The following is a 14,152-nucleotide window of genomic DNA, read 5'->3' as shown; positions in this document are numbered from 1 at the left end:
TCTAAAATCTACTGTAATGGTAAAACGCATTGTTTTTGTTATTTTCCATGAATAGATCAATCAAGTGTTTTAACGCATAAAATGATTTTGAGCCGTGCAACCTCGTAAATGATAATATAAATTTTCTGCTCAAAAAATTTTAAAGTTTGGTCATTTGAGATAAGTACTTGGTCAATGTGAACAACCAAAATACCAGCCACATGAATAAATAAAATTAGCCAAAAAGAAGTCTAATTGCATTGAGAATAACAAAACGGAATGGACACATGAAAGAATTAGATTAAATTAGCCGCAACTATAAGCAAAAGACAATGGCAAGTGAAAAAGACGAAGGAAACATTATTCTGCTAGTAGTTTAGCAAGTTCATCTACTCTTAGGCTTCCCTGTGGTGCAGAATCTGTATATTGTTCACTAGAATCGTTCCTTCTTTTGAGTTTAAAACTTCTTCTCTCCTTCACTTCTGTTTGGGCAACAGTTGTAACTTCTTTAACTTGCAAATCCCCGACTTCTTGCTTCTCGCCCTGTTGAATTGCTACCTTCTTTGGTAGATGTCTAAAAACTGGACTAGGAGGAGCAGACCTTGCTAAGGCAACTGCTCTTTGATAAACAGTATCAGCATCCAAATTTGCATCAGCCAAAACAACTGCCCTCCCATTCTCAACAGCTAGTTCTCGCAACTGTAGAACTCCATTAGCATAAGGTACATCCTTTGTTGGTTCATTAAGATCAGGCGAACCTTCTAAGCCATCTTGGACCTCCTCTGTGCTCCCAACACTTTTTAGCGAGGTGTCAGATCCCACTGATATAGCAACATTGATTTCATTATCAGAGCCTATAGATTCAGACTCATTAATAGCAAAACTGCCTGCATTATGTAACATGGTATTAGTTTCACATGTTTCTCCTATGATTGAACTAGTGTCCATTGCTGCCGATGCATCATCTAATTGTACCACAGATGTATCCTCTGTTTGCTCTTGACATCCTACAGGAGTCATGCCTATATTTGGCACACTAATAACATCTTTGACACAGACCATTTCAATTTTTTGGTCCTCCATAGGCGGAACAATAGAAATTGCACTATCAGCATCAGACCCCTTGGCTTCTTGGCTATCATTTACTGGTTTTGTGAAGGAGGATTTCCAATCCCTTCCCCTCCACATAAGTATATGCTCATGCTCAAATGAGATCAGCACACAGGGCACAAGTTCCTGTAATTCAAAGAATTGGTTAACTGTTTACAGTAATTTCATAACAATGAACTAAAGAAATGAAAGCTAACCAACTAGAAAAATTTAACAGACCTTGAGTTTGGCACCAATTTTCCGGTAGTCACTTCCATTAATCCCTTGACAATTTATTCTGACCAATTCACATTCTTCAAATGCCTCACGGACATCTTTTACCAAATTACAGTACACACCATTCTTTGCTGCAACACATACAAAATACTCGATCAATTCATTCATGCCCTGTACTGGCTGATGTTTCTATTATCACGCTTCACATCAAGTGTAAAGTAAAGAGAATAGCAGCATGCAATCTACCTAGTTTGCATATTGGTATTAGTTTCCGCCCCTTCTTGCGCATTTCACTTGCTTCTTCCAGTGTTAGACCCTCTGGAACCCGTTGAATCAGCCTTGGGTACACAGGGGTAACAGGCTTCCACAGCATGAGAGGAAAGCGGGGGCGAGTTTTGTAGTTGTAGTTTCGGCCTCGGAACAGGTATAACACCCCTGCTTTCCTGTAAATAATCTTTCCTCCAGTTCTTTCCTGAAAACATGAACAAAAAAGCACAAAGTAAACAGCATTAACAAGCAATGCAAAAGTTACACTAGTAAGATGATCCAACAACTGAATATCACCCCACACTTGTAAATGAAAAATGTATTCTAGACTTTCACTCCAAAACAGATGCTCACAATAAAATTCTCATAATTAATAGGCCTAAAATTTCATAGAGATACAAAGTCTTTATTTTTTTGTTTTGAAAATAATTCAAAATTAAAAAAGACACCACATTACCATATGACACCCACGCACAAAGAGGCAACAACTGAAGAAAAGGTTCGAAGTTAAGAAGGAAAAGCCCACCTCTAATTGCTGGCAAACGTTGTCCATATCAACTGTACATACTCCTTTGCATTTGATCTTGCACACTCTCCGTCGCTTCCAATGGGCATGAATATTATCCAACATGTTGTGAGTCAGGCCATCTCTACCTGTAATAACCAATGAAAATATTAAAAAGTTCAGCAGGATTCATCCTCTATGCCAACAGTCTGCATCCTCAATCTCTATTATCAAAACAAAATATTACACTAAGACACCAACTAATCTAACAGTCTAAACAACCGTATCTACCTTTAAATATAGTGTTCAGCTAGCAAATGCAAACAACAACCTAAAACCAAAAACAGTATTTGTGAAAACCCACCAACACTACATATCCAAATTGCAAGCTGAACTTAATTGCTAATTCACGTATACAATAACAAGGAAGAATCACAATAAGCAGATTCCTTCACACCTTGACATCACAGTTCCTAGCAAATTCGCAATCAAACATAAATTGAAGAAGGGGAAGAAATGAAAAAGAATCATACCAATATTCAATTGGCGCTTAGACTTCAAGCACCCATCGATCAAAGCCTTAACTTCCTCTCGCGTCAACGGCTCACCCAGTATCTCCTCCCTCGTATACACATACCTGGGACCTGATCCAGGCAGAAACGGGCCCGGTGATTGAACCGGCTTCACGCCTTTCTTATCCGGCGGAGGCAATTTAAAAGAGTCGAACTCCCTCAACTTCTTCTTACTCGGGGGTAGCGGTGCCCGCCCAGTCCACGGCCGGGCTGTTGTGGTGGGCCCAAAAGGCGAGAAAGGCTCCTCTCGCAATTTGACGGGTTTTATCCTAGGCGTCTCTGTGTAGCTGTATTTGAACTCAAAAGGCGCGCCGTCGATAACATAAGAAAGGCCGTCTTCACTAATTTTGATGTTGGCATTTCTGTCAATTGGTATCCCGTCCGTTTTCGGTTGTGTTTGTTCGGCGATTCTCGATTTTCCTCGAAATGCCGGGTGGGAATCAGGCGATTCGGGTTTGGAATATTTGGATTTTCTGCCCCGAATTGAGGGAGCTGAAGGAGAGGAAGGCGTGCCTATGGATTTGAAAGTCTCGATACTCGCGTTTGCTATGCCAGAATCGTAATTACGAACGATTTTAGTAGCGGAGTCAAACCGACGATACCGGCGGATGTCATCTTCGATTTCTTTCTGTGCACGCCGGCGTTCATTGAATTCCCTGGCGTTAGCGTTGTTCCACCGCGAGAAGCGTATCTCGGTAGGCGGCCGCTGGTGGGTCGGAGATGAGCTCTGACTCGGATTCGGGTTCGGGTTCCACAGCGGTGTAGATATCGGGAATGGTATCGGAAACAATTTTAACGCCATAACTAAAATGAATTGGGGTTCCCAGAAACTCAGCGGAGAGCCCTAGGACTAGCAGTGTGAAGGATATTCTTGGGAAGGGAAAAGTTAGACGACGTCGTTTGGGGAGGGGGAAGCCTTTACAGTGGTTTGAGTGTAATTAAGTGAAATAACAAGGGCAAATAACATAAAAGTTTCCTCATTTTCGCAAAACAACAGTGAGGGTAGTAAACGACCAGAGTGGAGGAAACAACCGACAGTCGTCAAAAGCTTGGAATGCTTCTCAGGGCGATAGTGGAAAGCCATTTGAGGTACTTATCGAAGCTCGGAAACTTTCCAGTTCCTGAAAAATTCATTTTTTCTGGAGCTACAACAAAAGGTAATAATTAGATCATTGAGGAGCTTCATTGATCCATCTTTTTCCTTCGTTTTTCTTTTAAACCTTTCTTTAGAAAAAACAAAACTGAGTTTTTATGGTAAAACATTTCGAGGCCAGAATGGTGATGAAGATATGATACTTCTACTAGCTTATGTTTGCCTTGAATGATTGATAATAACAATTTGGTGAGATGGGTATCACTGCCCAATTCCGGAAGTTATGTCTCGTTGAAATTCGGAAGTTGCTGATGGTCACCTGCGTGGCGATTATTATTGCTGCTCTTTTTCAGTGTTTTGCACTTCCTTATGGGAAAAGATGGTCACTATTAACGGCTGATGAGGGTTCAATAGTTGTGCTAATCAGCAATGACACCTTTTCAAATAATCTAAGACTAAGGCCAATTAATGTGTCTAGTATTATGGTAAATGATACTTTTTATCCTTCTGATTTGGATGGAGAAGTTGGAGATGAGAATGACACCAAAGGCACGAGTACACACAATTTGTCAACAGATAAGAGTGAACGTGGTGAACTCACATTTAAGATGGATGCAATGCTTGGCAAGAGTTTGATAATGGGATATGAAGCGAGGACAGGTGACAGTTCTATTCAAGCAACATCTTTAGAAAATGGACATGGTAAGGTGAAGCATGCTGAAAAAGTGGATGACAAGGAAGCAGCCGTTGGTTTAACTTATGGAGGAGTTCAAATTCAAGCTGGCATTGTGCCGGTTGTACTGCCAGGAATTTCTGCAAAGAATGGAGAAAAAATGGATACAGAATCAAGCACTTGGAATGCATTTCTCCCTGCTAACTTAATTTCAATGGACAATGTAACGGGAATTGCAGAAGTAGGGCCTCAAACTTTGGTTTCTGTCACTTCGGACAAGAATTCTAAAAGGGATAGGATTTCCACATTGAAGAGGTGGGAGACACAACCAACATCAATATCCCAGATGAATTCACAACTACTTCAAAATATTGTTTCATCTCATTATGCAGTAAGCATTGACCTTTTCTTATTATTATGAACAGTAAGGAACAGGTTATATTTGATAGAACTCTGACTTATTCCTCCCATTGGTGATAGAGGAGACAATTGTACTCTGTACGTGATCGCGAGCTTCTATCTGCAAAATTGAAGATTCAGAATGCTCCTTTTGTAAGGAGTCCTCCTGGACTTTATGCTTCTGCTTTTCGAAATTTTTCCATTTTTAAAAGGTAAGCCTCTTTGAGTGTCCATTCTTCTATATACTCCTCATGTTTAATCATCTGTTCTGGTCTCTGTCACCTGATAACTGTCCTAAATATATGTCCATGTCATGACTATTAGTAGTTTTAGTTATAGTGCAAAACTTTTGGCTGCTCCAACCAGTGTAAGCAGGGAATACTTTGCATTTTGTTTCTTGAACATAGACTCGTACATTTCAATGTGTATGATAATTTCAGTTATCTGGTAACTTGCAATGACAAAGCATTCTGTTAGTGAAGAATTCAATATTATTCTGAGCTGTTGGATCTTAATCTTTGATTGGCAAGCTTGTATCTGCGTGCAGCTCCCAGTGAATAAGCCAACTTCTGTATCCTCTCAAAGGCTTAGGCCTCCTTCTCTTGAGAGTTGCCTTTTATGATTACTGAGCTAAAGATATGCCTTTTACAGGAGTTATGAGTTGATGGAACGCATGCTTAGAATTTATATCTATAAGGAAGGTGAAAAGCCTATATTTCATCAGTCTAAGATGAGAGGAATATATGCATCAGAAGGATGGTTTATCAAACTGTTAGAGGGAAACAAAAAGTTCATAGTGAGGGACCCCAGAAAAGCTCACTTGTTCTTCTTGCCATTTAGTTCACAAATGTTGAGGACCACTCTCTTTGAACAAAATTTTTGGAGTCAGAAGGACCTCGAAGAATATTTGAAGAACTATGTGGATTTAGTTGCACGCAAGTATAGTTTCTGGAACAGAACAGGAGGAGCAGATCATTTTCTTGTTGGCTGTCATGACTGGGTATGTTTTCCAATTTTTTGCATTTATTTAAATCTAATCAATTGTTAATGATTGCTAAATCTCAATCCTGCTTGATAATTTCATTCTTAAAGTGATATAATGTGATTAGAAGTAGCTGATAGTTTGTTTCACCATAGAGATTGATTGTTGATGGTCTTTGTTACATAACCATGAATGCCAAATGTTAGTGAAATTAATATGCAAAGCATCAGCCATCTGCTATGATATGCTTATGTTGATTATTCTGATCTTGAATTTATAGTACTTTATCCCTCTTGAGAAGTTTGATGCTAGTTCTCAGAACAGATTTATTTGATGTCCCAGTTAGTGGAGAACCCTGGAGCATGACGATGGCTTTTAGGAAAATATGATGACAGTGAATTTTGATTGATTATCCTATCATCTGTTGCATTTAGTTATTCTCTGCAGTAGCTCATTGATGCTGTTTGGAATTTCAGGCCTCTCGAATCACAAGGCAGTATATGAAGAACTGCATTAGAGTTCTTTGCAACGCCAATGTTGCTAAGGGTTTCAAAATAGGTAAGGATACTACTCTGCCAGTTACATACGTACGCTCTGCTGAGAATCCTCTGAAAGATCTTGGAGGAACGCCTCCTTCGGAAAGGCATATTCTGGCCTTCTTTGCAGGAGGCATGCATGGTTATCTACGACCAATCCTGCTGCAATACTGGCAGAACAAAGAATCTGACATGAAAATCTTTGGTCCAATGCGCCGTGACATTGAAGGGAAAAATGCGTACAGAGAGTACATGAAGAGCAGCAAGTACTGCATAAGTGCCAGGGGTTACGAAGTTCACACTCCTCGAATCATTGAGGCCATTTTCTATGAATGTGTGCCAGTCATCATATCAGATAATTATGTGCCTCCATTTTTTGAGGTCTTGAACTGGGAAGCATTTTCTGTGTTTGTGCAGGAGAAAGATATTCCAAAACTGAGGAACATTCTGCTCTCAATCCCAGAAGAGAGATACCTTGCAATGCAGTTAAGAGTTAAGATGATACAACAACATTTCCTTTGGCACAAAAACCCTGTGAAGTATGATCTGTTCCATATGATCCTCCACTCGGTTTGGTACAACAGAATATTTCAGATGTCAAGCAAATGAAAATGTAAAAAATTTCTGAATTATGGCCCTGGAAAATCCAGAGTTGCAGAAGTCACAGGGACAGGGAACTCAACAATTGCATGTGATGACATTGGCCATAAACCTGACACAGATTATTAAAAGCATAAAGAACGTAGTAGGACCATTAACAGATGATGAAGATTCATGGAACTTTCTGTCATCTTGTTCATTCAATTTGTTAAAAGCAATTTCTTGTGTTGTGTGTAGATCAGGCTTATGTTCCAAACGATGTATATAACCTGTGCAATATCATAAAAGATTGAATCTTTTGATCGGAACTTGTATATCCCCAATCAACTAAATTAGATGTAGATGATTTTTACTGCAGTGCTAGAGGGAATTTTTTTTTTCTCCTTTCTTTTTAAGGAACTGCGGTGAGGGAGTTGATAAACAAAAAGGTGGAAATTTTTCGTAGGATATGGATCTATCTAATTTGTCATTTTCTGGAAAATTCTTATCTGGACTGGTATACTGTAAATCCAAAACACACAAACTGCATGGTGGATCAGATCCATCTAAATTTTTCCTTGACATTTTCTCGCTTAGCAACTTGAGAATGATGTCTAATAATTCAAAATTAGTCATTATTATGCACGCCAGGATTGCTAGCAAAATATGATTATGATAATTGTTGATTAATTGAATGTGTATTCTGCAATTAAGAATTACTCGGCATACATAAGCCTATATATTATATATAGTAATAACTAAGATTTTCCATTTTTTACAGAAAAACAAAATTTTGAAAAAAAATTGATATAAATTCTAAAGATAAAAATATCTTCATTTGTTTCAAATGATAACTTACTCATTGATTTCCTAATTTATTCATATTTAATACACATTAAAAAATTAAAATGCTTTAATTTTAAAATATTAAATTTTAGAGTATGAAAAGAGAATATATTACAAAGGCCAATAAAAAAATAGTATTTTGATTATATTAATTATATTTTATTAATTTATGTAAAAATAATTATAATATCTTTCTTTATTCAAAGTATATTTATTTTCAGGAAAAAGAAATAGCAGCCAATATGGCGACCTGCAAACGCTGCCTGCCAATGGAAGATTCTCACTGAGTTGTTTTTTTCTTTTATAAAAGACTTCATATTTTTTAATGGGAATAAGTAAAAGAGCAAAAAAGGAATTAGGTTTGGTCCCCTACGGCTCCGCTGATGACTGAGCAACTACATTAAACAACTGCTGCTTTTGAAAGTTAGCAAGCAGATGCCGCAGAAAAGAGGCACCTTTGTAGACTTGGCTTTCTCCTCGTCGTCGTCTTCTTCGTCGAGTTTCTGAGGTTGGGATATCTTTCATTTCTCAGCTCTCGTTGCTAACTAGTATTCTCATTATTTTGTGTGATCATTTTTGTGCCTGCTTGGCTGCCGAGAAAGTATTGCTAAACTCAGTTGAGCTTATTTTTTTACTTCTTTTCAGTTTCTCCGGAAATACAAAGTAATTGCTTTTACTTCTTATTTTTATTTCGGTTGTTATGCTCTTTTATGGGTGCTCTTTTTCTGGTTGCGATAGCTTGTGCCATGCGATTCAAAGTCTATAATTGGGATTTTTCTCTCATATTTTCCCAAACTTTCTTTGTTTTCTGTGTTCTTTTTTGCAATTGAATTTTGAGTCTGCATGTATACTTGTTTTTTTGGCTCATGCAAGTTCTCATGCTTTGCAGTTGCTCTTTTTTTTTTTTTTTTCCTTTTCCTTTTCCTTTCTGATAGTAATTGAAGAAGGAAATTGAAGTTCCTTTTAAATAAGGGGGTGATTTATTTGGTAGTCAGTGCCTTTGTGGTATGGAGCTCCGGTTTCATTTTCATAAATTATGCCAAATTGAAACCCGAAGATGGCTTCTTGTGGTGGGGGCAGTGGCTATAACTCACTTGCTATTTCAATCTCTACTGCTTCCGTATGGAAATGCTCTCAGGTCTTTATTGCCCAATAGCAATGATATAATAAATGATAAAACCAGCTTCCCAATCATACAATCTTCCACAAAGTCTCTGATTGTTCGCAATCCTCTCACTGTTGATACTTCGAGTTTTACTAAAGGTCACATCCTTGATAGGGTGGTGGTCAAAGATGCTATCGCTTCCGGTGGCAGTGGAGACATTAGTCATGACAGTGAATCACAGAGAAAGAGTGGAGACACAGACAGCGATTTTACTTCTGAGGATGAAGACCTGGACAATCCTTTTGAGCTTGCAGTGGATAATGATGGAGATAATGATGATTTTGTAGAAGAGGGTTTGAACAATCCTATTGGGCTTCTTGTGGATAGAAATGTGAATGAGTTCCCATCTGGGAACGGGATGCACAGCAATGGGACTTCTTCGCTGGAAAGCATTGAAAGTAAAGGAAGTGATTCTATAATGGAATTTACCAGTGAAAGCAAGCATGAATTTCCTCTTGATCAAAATGGGAAACTAAATGATGAAATTTCAATAGAAAATAATCTGCCACTGAAAGATTTGCAGCGCATAAAAGTTGCTGTTAAATCCTATCCACTAGAACCAAAGGTGGTAACTTCATCAAAAAACATCAGTTATTCGAGATCAAATGGAAATTCCTCTATTGGTTCTGCTATCCTGAAAGATGACTTTGCAACTTCAAAAAATGATTCTGCAAAGATGGTTAAACCTGCAAGGAAAAAGATGAGATGTGAGATGCCTCCAAATTCAGTGACATCAATAGATGATATGAACCTAATATTAGCCCGACACCGTCGGTCTTCACGTTCAATGGTATGCACTGTTGAAGAATCTTTCCATTGATGCTTTAAGCTTTGAGACAAGAAACCTAAACATTTTACATGTGCTTGTAGAGACCAAGATGGTCCTCCCACCATGATCAGGAGATTTTGGCTGCAAGGTCACAGATTGAGAATGCTCCCATTCCGGTGAATGATCATGATCTTTATGCTCCTCTCTTTCGAAATGTTTCCAAGTTTAAGAGGTAAACCTAGTTCATGACCTAGATTATTGAAATGATGATGATGATAATAAACAAAACTTTGCTCTGAACAACTTCAAACTTGGTTTTAATTCCTGCTCCATCTAACATTGGTTGGTTTAGTGCCATGATATAGAAAGTGAATTAGATCATGAAAAAGGTAAAGGACTAGAAACAGGAAAAGAGGAGAGGAGGAGAGAAACTTTTAGAGTACCAACCAGCCTGTAAGCTGCCATAACAATTTTATGGAGTTCATTTGATGAGGACATGCACATGTGCTAGTTTTAGTTCCATGATATGACATCATTAATTTGTTGATCTGGTTAATGCCCATTACCATTTACAGTATGTTTCTCCCAGTAGAATGTTCCCAAATTGGTTTAACTTGTGGGAAATTTTGTTTCTTCTTTCTCACATGCCTTAGAACAGCAGAGAAAGTTGAATATATCCCATAGTCTATGTTAATACTAGAAGGCTGACCTATTTCCAAAGTTACAGATTTTTTTTTTCTCTTACTTGAAGTGTTCAAGAGTCTTACCAATGTCCTCTCCTTGTCTGATAAGGGTAGTATAAGGTAGAGCATAGAATTAAAGTAGGTCAAAGTCCAATTGATTAATTCTGTAAATTGTTGTAAACATCGACAATCTGAGGCAGGAAGTGATTTTTGCCGAAATTTCTTTTTCAAATTTAATTACTGATTTGCCGGTCTAGATACATTGAAAATTGAGTTCTTTTTTGGCTTTTCCAGTTTATATGAGGTATGGATTAGGCTGCTGAGTTTTCCGTTGAGTTATGAACTGCTCATGTTGGGTTGGGGCTGGACTTGGGTTGAACTCATTGCAGCCAAGCCAGTGAGCTAACCTGGTTAATGGTAAAATTATTAGGTTGAGGTAGCACACAACTTGTTGAAAATAGGTTGAGGTAGTACACAATTAGAGTTGAAGATCTATGTAATTCTTTTTTGAGAAAAGGATCTGTGTAATTATATTTTGCCTCTGTAAGTTTGTATCTATTTGTGTATGGCATGTCATTGTTGGGGATAAACCATTCACTGATATCCATTTCTCATCCTGATCAGACATAAGATCATCCCGGTGAGGTGATTAGTGCAATCTATTTTGGGATTGCTAGATTGCTCTTAGAAATCCACCTATTTTAACATTCTAAGTTCATCAAGAAAATGTAGATTACTTCTTAATCTCACCTAATTTTTTAAACCTTACATCTATTTTCTCTCAACCTGTCGATGCATATTTGATCTTTGTCTTCTGAACATCGACATACTGTAGACTGGTTATCTAATTTAGTATAACTTTAAACATATTCCTTTGAATGCTTTCTTATTTTTGGTTTAGTTTCTATTAGTTAGGGATGTAAATGGGTCGAGCTACTTGGACTCGGCCCACAAAATATTAAATTCAACCAACTTTTAATTGAGTTGAGCTTGAAAATAGCCCAAGTAGCAAGGTGCAAGCTGTGTCAAGTATTATCACGCCCGTCTTAAGTGACTGAAGCCTGATCAGCTGATGAAGTATATAATCACTTCTATAATTTAAATGTATTCCTGTTAAATAATATCTTAATAATAAATGTGCTTAATATTATGTAATTATTAGAATAATACTTGAGTGGGAGCTCAAACTCAAGTTTATTTGAACTTTAATTTGAGGTCTCGTACAAGTTTACTTAATTTTGAATGGTAATTGAATCAAGTATTTCATTGAGCTGAGTTCATGCATGATAAATATATATAACTTGTTTTTGATCAAGGAAAAGTTTCAAGCTTCAAGTCTAAGTAGCACACTGTATTGATCTGACTCGGCTCGATTATACATCCAGTCTTAGTAGTTTGATAACAAATTGAACTGCTTTCTGACAGCATATAAATTATGAATTTAAATTTGTTTCATTTCAGGAGTTATGAACTCATGGAACGCATGCTCAAAGTCTATATATATAAGGATGGAAAGAAGCCGATCTTTCATCTTCCAATATTGAAGGGATTGTATGCCTCAGAGGGGTGGTTTATGAAACTGATGCAGGGAAACAGGCATTTTGTTGTGAAAGACCCTCGAAAGGCTCACCTCTTTTACATGCCTTTCAGTTCCCGAATGCTGGAGTACACCATTTATGTGCGTAACTCCCATAATAGGACAAATCTACGCCAATATTTGAAGGAGTACACTGAGAAAATTGCAGCTAAATATCCTTACTGGAACAGAACTGGTGGAGCTGATCATTTTCTTGTAGCTTGCCATGATTGGGTATTTCTTCCATTTATTCCTTTCAATGCTTCCTGACTTCTTGACTTTTAATCCATTTATTCCTTTTAATGCTCATGAAGCATGTCCTTGTGCTAGAACAGTGTTGGGATTAATCATGTGGATGTAAACCCTGCCTTTGGCAGTCCCCAAGCCCCCAAAGCAAACATGTTAATGGTAAAAGCTTGAGATATCGATCAAGATGTCTTAAAATTCAATCCTACTATAGAAGGGGAAGGGAAGGTGGGGTTGTTGGAGAGGAGAGAGAGAGAGAGAGGTCTTGGGAAAAGGATAGAGCTACACTCTACAACAATGAACTTAATCCTTTGTGAGTTTTCTGCAGCCTAAAAGAACTAGAGAGTTTTAGGCTTGTTAAGCAGAATTGCTCTCATACCATAAACAACTTTTGAGCTGAAAAGAATTTATCAAGTATTCTGTTCTTTACATATTTTTATTACAGCAAGGAAGACAATTCTAGAAGTTATTACATTGAAGCAATCATGCCTAGTCTCTAGAAATAAATGCAGAGAATCAGTTTAAGTATATGCTCAACTAGGCTTTCTATGATTGATTTGGTTTTCCTTTATTTTAAGGCTCTAAGTTTGGCTTGTCTGATGCCCTGATGGGTGAGGGAGAGATGGACTAATTCGCATCCTAATAGCGCATATTACTTGCACGTGATGATATTGAGGCTGCCTTGGCCAGTGCAATGAAACTACTACTATTAAAAATGACAATAAATCAATAGTTTTGCCCCATGTTGATCTGAAAAAAGATAAAAGCATGGAGCATATTTCTTCTTGTCTTTGTGTGTTTTCTTGCCTGCATGCATTCATGAGTGTTGTCTTCAATTTTTCTTATACTTTTTTCTAGCTACTTATGCATCATATGATGCATGACTCTTGCAGGCTCCATATGAGACGAGACACCATATGGAACATTGCATCAAAGCCCTCTGCAATGCTGATGTTACTTCAGGCTTCAAAATAGGTAGGGATGTGTCCCTTCCTGAAACATATGTCCGGTCAGCCAGAAATCCTCTCAGGGATCTTGGAGGAAAACCACCTTCTCAGAGACACATTCTTGCCTTCTACGCTGGTAACATGCACGGCTATCTGCGACCAATCTTGTTGAAGCACTGGAAAGACAAAGACCCTTCCATGAAGATTTTTGGTCCCATGCCTCCTGGTGTTGCAAGCAAAATGAATTACATCCAACACATGAAGAACAGCAAGTATTGTATTTGCCCCAAGGGTTACGAGGTCAACAGCCCCCGAGTAGTCGAAGCCATCTTTTATGAGTGTGTACCTGTAATTATCTCGGATAATTTTGTGCCACCATTTTTTGAAGTCTTCAATTGGGGGGCATTCTCCGTAATCCTTGAAGAGAAAGACATTCCCAATCTGAAAGAAATATTACTTTCAGTACCGGAAAAGAAGTATCTTGAGCTGCAACTTGGTGTGAAGAAGGTTCAGCGGCATTTTCTTTGGCATCCTAACCCGGTGAAGTACGATCTCTTTTACATGACCCTTCATTCGATTTGGTATAATAGAGTTTATCAGATAAAACCAAGATAAGGTCATCAAATCAACAAGCAATCAGGAAATGGAGAGGAAAGGGGAAACTGAAAGTGATGTCATGAAATGAGGAGTGAAACTGTTTGTGAAGAAACCATCCCATGTAATAACATGTAGAAAAGCTTGTATCATATCATCTTGGTGATTGCAACTCTGTGTACAACCGCTGTCCTCTTGTAAAAAAATTTGAAATTTAGGCCACATTGGCATTGTACAAGCTCTTAGATTTTTCGCCAAAGCATGAACAGCTTTAAGAGCAATTTCTATATTGTTTCATATGCCACATGGTTCATTGAGGAACTTTTCCAACTAGCTCGTAGATGTAACAGTTCTTGAATGATTTAATGTTTATTTCAGCTTATTTATTTATCAAAAATAGAAATGCTTCCCCAGA

The 14,152-nt window shown here is 37.9% G+C and overlaps 3 protein-coding genes across 4 annotated transcripts; 2 read left to right on the top strand and 1 right to left on the bottom strand.

The window, feature by feature from the left end:
- Positions 1–177: 177 nt before the first annotated feature.
- On the bottom strand, positions 178–3,503 carry LOC110603159 (CRS2-associated factor 1, chloroplastic). Its single transcript, XM_021740854.2, has 5 exons — positions 2,611–3,503; positions 2,099–2,226; positions 1,552–1,777; positions 1,309–1,436; positions 178–1,215 (listed from the first exon to the last, which is right to left on the bottom strand). Exons 1-5 carry the CDS (start codon positions 3,449–3,451, stop codon positions 340–342), a joined length of 2,199 nt encoding a protein of 732 aa, XP_021596546.1. The 5' UTR covers positions 3,452–3,503; the 3' UTR covers positions 178–339.
- A 139-nt stretch (positions 3,504–3,642) lies between these two features.
- Positions 3,643–7,240, top strand: LOC110603160 (probable glycosyltransferase At3g07620). Of its 2 annotated transcripts, XM_021740856.2 has the most exons (5): positions 3,645–3,806; positions 3,924–4,806; positions 4,896–5,026; positions 5,466–5,814; positions 6,273–7,240. In XM_021740856.2, exons 2-5 carry the CDS (start codon positions 3,997–3,999, stop codon positions 6,939–6,941), a joined length of 1,959 nt encoding a protein of 652 aa, XP_021596548.1. In that variant the 5' UTR covers positions 3,645–3,806; positions 3,924–3,996; the 3' UTR covers positions 6,942–7,240. The 2 variants fall into 2 exon arrangements, with proteins under 2 accessions (XP_021596547.1, XP_021596548.1); XM_021740855.2 differs by having other exon boundaries at positions 3,643–4,806.
- A 781-nt stretch (positions 7,241–8,021) lies between these two features.
- LOC110603494 (probable glycosyltransferase At3g07620) lies at positions 8,022–14,123 on the top strand. The gene is made up of 5 exons (XM_021741235.2): positions 8,022–8,265; positions 8,693–9,712; positions 9,793–9,923; positions 11,836–12,184; positions 13,090–14,123. Exons 2-5 carry the CDS (start codon positions 8,765–8,767, stop codon positions 13,756–13,758), a joined length of 2,097 nt encoding a protein of 698 aa, XP_021596927.1. The 5' UTR covers positions 8,022–8,265; positions 8,693–8,764; the 3' UTR covers positions 13,759–14,123.
- The last annotated feature ends 29 nt before the right edge of the window (positions 14,124–14,152 follow it).

Source organism: Manihot esculenta, chromosome 16, assembly GCF_001659605.2.
Source record: "Manihot esculenta cultivar AM560-2 chromosome 16, M.esculenta_v8, whole genome shotgun sequence".
Lineage (NCBI taxonomy): Eukaryota > Viridiplantae > Streptophyta > Magnoliopsida > Malpighiales > Euphorbiaceae > Manihot > Manihot esculenta.
Note: the sequence above shows the minus strand (reverse complement) of the source record. Positions and strands in the feature narration are given on the sequence as shown.